Here is an 8212-nt window from a genome sequence, read left to right on the forward strand (position 1 = left end):
TATCCATGTTCTAACTCACCAAGAACAACACCGAACAGCTCAAAATGCAAGAAAGTTGGCATAATTTGGCGTTTTCTGATAACTTTCATCATATCGTCTACAACCCCTTCCAAGGAATCATTTGCATTTGACCTGAAGCTCATCTTGGAATGAGTCGAGTCGGCTATTCGGCGGGAGCGACGAATCCCTTGGTTGTCTTTTTTTGCACATGTACCGATGAGCCTGTCAGAGGTCTCACTGGTTGGCTGTCGTATCAGCATCATATCGAAAGCGCAAATTAGATATGAAGGTTTCCTGCACTCAGTGGATTGCGATACTCCTAATGAACCCATCATCACGCTTTCTAAAGGTAAAGACCACCTTTAAATTTGTTAGATTGTAGTCTGGTCATTTGGTACTGAGGACAGGCCTTGTGAGCGCCCAGTAGCTCCCAGAAATGAAGAATATAATCAAGTCGTTTTTCGTGGCCGGGATTTGGAAGACGTGCGCCTCGTGCAGTCATCTGTGTTTCTGAATGAAGATTCTGCTATTGTTAGCGCGGCGCCTGGGGTAAGTTAAAGTCGTATCTTAATTTCGTGCAGACAAGTATTTCCAACATACCAGGCTCGGCTTCTGCTGATAAGCGTGAAGGTTGGTCTCCGTTTGCCAATAATACTTTTTTCAGATAATAGAACTCTCGATCTTGGACCGAACGTCAATAACGAGGGTTCCACCACCGGTTCTTCACAGCATCTGTCATTAAGTGGTCTCGGTCATAGTTCTGCTAGACCTGCGATGTCGGCGTTCCAATTACCCGCTGTAGGCTCTCGTCCTGGGCCCATAGGAACCCAGCAAGCGGATCCACCCCATCACCCGGATTCGAGAGGTCCCCGACCTTTCGGTGATGGCCGTAGTGAGGGTGACACGGGAATCTTGGCAACTATGAAAAAATTGGAGTCTTCTGGGAGAACATTCACTGGTGGCTCGATCGATGACCCAGGTACGGAAAGGACAGTGCTTGGATCTAGTCCTCGCACTGACAGTTCACGTGGATGGTCGCAGCGTGATCCTCACGCTCGTGGAGCTCCTGGATTTCATCGTGGTGCGTTGATATCACACCCGGTTGGAGGTTTCTCTCCTGTCTCTGATAACTTTCAACGCAAACGAGGTGGCCCTCCGAATCAGTGGCCGAACGCTCAGAGGGGACTTAGGTTTTCTCAACCTGGTTACCTTCGTAGGGGCTCTCGTGCCGGAGGAACTTTTGGATGGTCACGTCCGCATTCGGGCATCCCGCCTACAGCTGCCGAGCAAGCCAATTTTTCTGGTGAGTACGACTATGAAAAAGCTAATGCCGAACTTGCCGCTGAGCTGGAGAAGATTAATATTTCCGTAGTAAGTTTGCAGACTAATTAAAACATTTCAATAGCCAAAATCTTCGTCATCTGTGGATGGTGATGCTAGTAAAAGCGATGAAGTCGGAGGTTCTGTCGCCAGCGAAGATGGTCCTTGTTACGACAAGACGAAGTCTTTCTTCGATACGCTAAGTTCCGAAATGATGGACAAAGCGAATGGGTGAGTGTTTCCAGTGTCAACCGGTCATCGCTTGTTTTGTCATCCATCTTTATCTATATCGATGCTATGAGAATATCAAGATCTTTGTATGATTATTAATGTAACCTAGGAAACTTTTTCGCATGTATTTTTACTAGATCTTAGAGACTGAAAGTCCTTCCTGTTACGTTTTGACCGAACCCAACCCCAAACTAAGCGCTTGCCTATAAGCCTTCGCATCCATTCGCTTTGAAAACATGTTTCCACCATATAGACTCTGCTCCATTTCACAACTTTCGTATTCCCGTGATTTCAGCTATTAGTTTCCGTCTCAATCTTTTGAAATGGTACTCTACTATCCACGAGAAGCCTTTCAAGCATCTATGCAGCGGCCAAAGGACGAAAGATACTGCTGTATTCGGTGGGTATTATGTCCTCTGCTCTAATGGGTATTGGTGCGATCCACAGTCAATATTAGTTTTCACTACGGAATGAACGGGGCCACTCCCTACCTGAATATTGTCTAACCCATCTGCACATAGGTTGTTTGCAACTGCCTGGCCCTATATTGTGTGATTTGAACCAGAATTCGGCATCAGTATTACCACAGGGTGGTAGGTGGCTTGGCGTGCGTTTCATACCTGCCTCAGTTTGTGTTCGATTTATTCGTGAAGAAGTATGCTTGCTTACACCTACGCCTGTCCTCTAGCTACATAGAATCCTGGTATAGATTCGTAATCGGTAAGCAATTACTTCAAGTCGCCAATCCAATTCATGTATAGAACATTCCAGACACTTGTACGACATGGTATTTTTTATCAATTGCGCAAGAGGTCGCGCCTCTAGTTTTTACCGGAAGCAGTTATGTAAAAAATCGGCTATTCTTTTGTGTGCAATCCAGGGAGCCCAAGTTGGACAGTGCCCTAGTCACAACACATCCCAGTATTATGCAAGCGGTCTTCGAGTCTTACTCTGACGTGAGCTTGCGGACTACACTTCAAAATTTCGCCGGTAGTAGCCTAAAAATTATTTTCCCAAGCGGTTTGATATACCGAAAACTACGCAACCAGACAACACATCCCGGAAGGAGGCCATAAGTGTATGACACAAGTGGTTACACACATGAGTCACATGAATTTTTCAATCGAGGCCACTTACCAGACCTAAAGTGGCGTTTGAACTTTTAGTACACACCAACAGCACATGGATGCTTTGCAGTGGGTATACTTGTAGAGACGTTTACCTGGGTAAAGGACAAAGTACACCATATTGTTGCCAGTTAGCGTTGACATGGGTCGATCCCTTCTTGTCTCTCCAAGAATACCTCTGTGGACGCCTGTATCATGCACTTGTTTGTTGCTGCTTTTCACTGTGCTTTTCAAGTTTATACAAAACAAGCACACTTTTTCTGGTCATAAGATGATCGTGGAATTAGATTCAAGCAAACTTACTACAGTCTACTCCCTCAACATCTGTCTGCTAGTCCGATGTCACCGTAAATAACAGATTTGACCTTACCGTATTGTGACCCGTTGAACTATATTGGGTGGTGTCTGTGTGACACAGCCTCATGTCTGGTTGATCAATGGTTAGAGGTCTGACCAACACTGTTTCCTTGCCCTCCATGCTGGGAGTTGAAACATCTATAGTGACTTGTTATATAAAAATGGCAACGCACTTGGATTTCCAGCCAAACACTGCTGCCTTGCGGTCAGGCTTCCGAGCCAAAAACGGGTCCAGAGATCCTAATCGTCCTCTCGTTCAGGTCTGAGCGCTCTGGTAGTAAGCCAGCCCATATACAACAATGAGGTGCACACTTAAAACTAATCTCATGACACATTGGCATCGCGTAGTGTCACCAGCCGGATCACCTTACTTCCTACATACAACCGGGTGGGAAAGCGAAAACAGGCCACTGCTGACGCTTCCATTCTTATTGTCCTAGGTTTTCCCTCTTCTACCCTACCCCATTCAGGTTTAAATGCTGTCTCCGCAGGTCGTAGCACTAGGACTGACCACTTTGGTCATATCACACTCAACTCCAACTTCTGTGTGTTCGACCTCAGTAACAATTCGAGACACTTCGAGGTCTGTCCTCGAACCCCGAAAGCTGACCTAGTTAGCTGCCCCGTATTATCCGCACACTCAAGCAAGCAGGACAATAGATGGGTGCCACGCTTACCCTGGATCCCACATCACTGATGTATGCTCTCTGTCGGAAACAAGAATACAGAAAGCAAGTGACTGAACTGACTACCCCATCGCTGTCTTCCAGGTTCTGGCTGCACACCTCTGGTGATGCGGAGGCCTCCGTAGCTGGCTATGCCGGAGTGGGTTTTGTGTTGAGCGATCGAGCGGAAACGTCTCTACTTGATTGGATACCAGTTAATAGTCGCTTTTGCGTGTTCTTTGGCAACGTCTGAAAGAATCTGGGTAAAGTGAGGTCTGTCGCATACTGTTCGTTGTGTCCGCTTACGCCCCAAATTACCATAGCTCCGAATCTGACAAATACAATCTCCACGACTTTCTGGGTGCGTTTTTACAGCCGGTTAAACGTTCATATCATTATAGTTGATGATGAGGTGAACGCTCGTGTAGGTAGGCTGAGCGCTGCTGAGAGTCGGTTGTTCGGTCGCTTCGGATTGGACACGAGATGCACGGACAACGGAGGTCGCCTGCATCATATGCGTACCGATCACAGACTGTTTTTTTTGTAGTGCCAATTTCCGGAACAGCAGAAGTCGCTTGACAACGTCATCACGATCATCTGGAAGAACCACTGTACGACAAGTACAGTGGTTATGGCTGCTACAATTTCCTCCATCTATGATTTGGGGAGGTAGGGGAGGTAAATCTGCATTGAAAGTGCCTACTAACGAACCAGCGCTGAACCCAAATAGACCACATCGCCATCAGTTACTGCTGGTGAGGATCAATGACCGCCTGCCTCAGCTTATCACTGCGTTTTTGAGGTCGGTGCAAAACGCGTTCATCTCGCATAGCGTTAAGAAGCTAGTGGACCCGGAAATCAAACAAAACTTTCACAGCTAGCTCCTCGAACATCTACCGGATGGTCCGATGTCGGATATCAACGGCCACTGGGAAAATGTATCCAAAGCACTACAGAAGGCTGGAGCTTCTGTTTGCGGTATAACACAGCCAACATCCAAACACTGGATCTCTGGTTGAACCATGGCTTTGCTTGAGACCCGGTGACACGTTCCTCCTGACCGCAACCTCCACTCAACCCGACGCATCATCCGACTCCAGGTAAAACAGTGTCTAGGAAGACAGCAAAGCTTGATGGAGCCGAAAAGCCTACTACACTTGTTCAATAGGGTGTGTTCCAGAAGTTTGTGAACATACTCCTATCCAAATTCTTGATCACCTTGCTTAAGGGCATAGGGCATCTTCGCCCTTGCTCCCCATAATTTTTTTCCAAACAACGAACGCTTTCTTTCCTCTTGATTGTATTGTAGCTAGGAGCCAGTATTGCTATATTGCTCTAAGTGGTGATAAGCCGCCTCGAACTCTTCAACACCAACTCTGAGATGCGTTTTATTAGCCATTTACTTTCGAGTTGCCGCTTCTCCAAGCTAAGCCAATCTATATTGAAGGGTTCTGACCCCGTTAAAGTCCATACAACAAACTACCGAATAGGATGCAGAATTCACATCGCGACGCGAATGGACCACCCATATTTCTCAGCAGGTTTCCCAGGTACACAACCGACACTTCCAGTTGCCCCATCCTGCGTCACCAGGCCACCCGGTCAGTCAGAAAGATCGTATGGATTACTGGTAAAAAATGGCTTCCAGTATTGGGACAGCTGTAATTGTTATTGATTGTTCGCATCCTTCCCGGCTGATCCTTTACGCTTCATGTCAAACGCATCCTCAGCAACATGACCTTCGACTGATGACGAACTGTAAGAAAAAACGAGATGGACTGAACGCTTTAGCTGATTACTCAGTCGCTCAATCTCAGACACTACAACCTTAACGTCATACACCGCCAATGGCGATGCTGCCGCCCAGCTGAATTAGCCGAGATAATGGAACTACCCAAAGACAGAAAGTCTTGAAGTGAAGATAGTTTTCGGCGAAAATCCACAAACCTGCCCATCGACGGTCCCCGAACCCCTTCACAGTCTGTCCTGCTCAGTATGGTATGTCTAACAGTTCCCATCGGTTGGGCTATCTATACTACCGCCGTGTTCGGTTGCTAGCTACTATTAACCGGAAAGCATTAGACTGCACGTATATCACGCGCGGTCTACGGACTAGACGAAGGCATGCCTTGATTGTCCAGAATGTCAGCTAATCTGAATAGAGTATCGATAGCTCGACCCTTCTCGCTCCTTTACGAAGATGTAAGCGCGACCTTGTGGAACATTCTGTGATGACCCCATAGATATGCTTGCAATAATCTTCCCTTGACTCCATCAAGGACTGTCTCAAACTACCGTGCCTTTTGATCGGCACAGGAAGCCAAGCTCCGGCACAGGAATGCACCACCATTTGCAATACACAACACACCGATACCCAAAAACGCAACAGGACAGTTTGGGAGAACTTCCTGAGTATCAACCCGATAGATATTGCATCCGAAACCTTTTATGTATTTTTACTGAGCCGCCTCAGAGAAGTTAGTCCCATGCCACGCCGTGCAGGAAGAGGTTAGTTGACAAATATTCATGTTGCGCCTTGCTTTGGAGCAGCGCTACAAGCCCCAACCACCGTTTGCTTCATTGAATCCCGCTGAGTAATCGAATAGAGGTCTGTTCTATTTTGACTGCTTTGTAAGGGGTCACGGTGAACAACACAAATATTTTTATTTTTAGAGCATCCCTTTAACGATGGACTGGTGCGTATTTACCTCTCAGCTCCTACTTTACACCGCACCTTCGACTAGACTGACAAAAGAAAGTGATGACGAGATTTCGGTCATTCCAAACAATATGATATTATCTGATACATTTGAGTGGGTGCCATTCAGCCACCGGGCAATCCATTTTAGCCGTGTGCCCCCTTCCCGCGAGAAAAAATATCCACCGAAGGCTTAATAACGGTAATACCTCGGCTCAGTTCTCCGTCTGATCATTCAAAGCTAGCGTTTCCTGCAAAAGAATTACCAAGGGTGCGTAAAGTGTAATAACCCTAATAAACCTGTCAGAAGCCCATGTGAAGCGTCTGTATTCAGCGACAACATTCTAGAAATCGGGATGCTTGCTTTGACGCGCCATTGGCAACCGGCATTCAGCAGACACTGAATCATTATCAGCTGTTTGCTCCACTTTTTCGATAAATCAGAGCTTACCTTGATGGTTGACCGGCAGCGACCCGATCTTATTAGGCTCATTGACCGCTGAAGCACCTAAATGCTATTGGGAAGGCAGTTTTGGCGTAGGATTAGGGCAACCTCACTAAAAAAAAGCTGTCGGAACTCGGTGCTCTCACTGATGATACTCCCTCCACTGATAATGGACAGTCGTCTGGCTGTCTTGTTACTCAGGTGCACTGAAGCATCAGTTCGTATATCTATTGGTATCTGGAGGCACTCACGCTACCGTTAGACTAGACTATTAGTGCTCTTTATTGGTAATACATCAGTCTAAACCGTTTCATTCAAACGATAGGTGATAATGCGGAAAATGAACTGTGTTACGTTTATTGAAAACAGGCGAGATGGCCCAGTAGTTAAAGCGCGAAATTACTGACCGCGATGCCTGTGGTTCGAACCCGCCATCTGCCTATCGACTTCCTCTATCTGGGCCTGGGCAACCGGGTAGTAACCCAGCCCTCGTGCTTCCTTCGGGTTGCATGGTAGTCAGGCACCGGAATTGTGCTACAGCTAAATGATTTTTTAATTGAACACAACACCAACCTATACTGCAGATGCTGGCACGGATTTGGATAGGTTAATCTGCAGTTAAACCTGGATTTGTTTCCTCAGGGGACTAAACCGCTGGGGTAGCTTTTTCAGGTTAATAGGTAGGCAGATACAATTCACGCACTTTCCCGGGAATTTGAGTTTAATCACATTGCCCCATGCCCCCCTTTCGGAATTAAAGATAATTAATTTGCTGGTACTGTTCACTCTTGATGGAGCGGATGCGGTTGAATACATGGTTTTCATCAACTCAGGGTTGAATTTCACTGCAAGCCAATCACAAGATTACTTTTTCAGGGTCTGAAATGTATGTGTTTGTTCAGGTAAGAATGAAAAACTTGTCTGGTACATGTTCACATTACTCTAGCCTCCTCTTGGTTGTGTAAAATTCAGTGTTTTAGGTATGTTGATTGTTCTATGCTGTAAGTGACAGTGCCCGTGCCCTCCACAACTAAACCCAGCTACATGGACATTTGCTTTTTGTTTAGCACTCATTCTCCATAGTATTGATACTATTACTATCATCGTTAATGGTTTCTCAAGAAAATCACGTTGCTATCTGTTTATCGTCTACACTGCTTGGACTTTTCTCACTTATCTAGCGTCAATCCCCAAGGGCTAAACCGGCGCGACGAACGCCTTCTCAACTCAGCAACTTTCGGAACAGTGCCACCTCAATTTGTCAGACGGGGAGGTTATCATGCACCACGAGCGACCAGTGGATATGGTGGCTACTCGTACGGTCAGCGCAGGACTAATGGTGGTGGTGGTGGTGGTTATTGGCGCTCTT

General features: G+C 46.5%; 1 protein-coding gene across 1 annotated transcript in view; it reads left to right on the forward strand.

Moving 5' to 3' along the window:
• Positions 1 to 283: 283 nt before the first annotated feature.
• Positions 284 to 8212, forward strand: part of T265_00255 (hypothetical protein) — a gene marked incomplete at both ends in the record, with an annotated part of 9960 nt that continues 2031 nt past the window's right edge. Inside the window, 6 exons of the mRNA XM_009163963.1 lie at positions 284 to 349; positions 376 to 549; positions 582 to 630; positions 665 to 1371; positions 1406 to 1551; positions 8025 to 8191. Coding sequence (XP_009162227.1) covers positions 284 to 349; positions 376 to 549; positions 582 to 630; positions 665 to 1371; positions 1406 to 1551; positions 8025 to 8191 — 1309 coding nt within the window. The remainder of the gene's footprint in view (positions 350 to 375; positions 550 to 581; positions 631 to 664; positions 1372 to 1405; positions 1552 to 8024; positions 8192 to 8212) is intronic.

The sequence above is a fragment of the Opisthorchis viverrini genome (genome assembly GCF_000715545.1).
Source record: "Opisthorchis viverrini unplaced genomic scaffold opera_v5_2, whole genome shotgun sequence".
NCBI classification, from domain to species: domain Eukaryota; kingdom Metazoa; phylum Platyhelminthes; class Trematoda; order Opisthorchiida; family Opisthorchiidae; genus Opisthorchis; species Opisthorchis viverrini.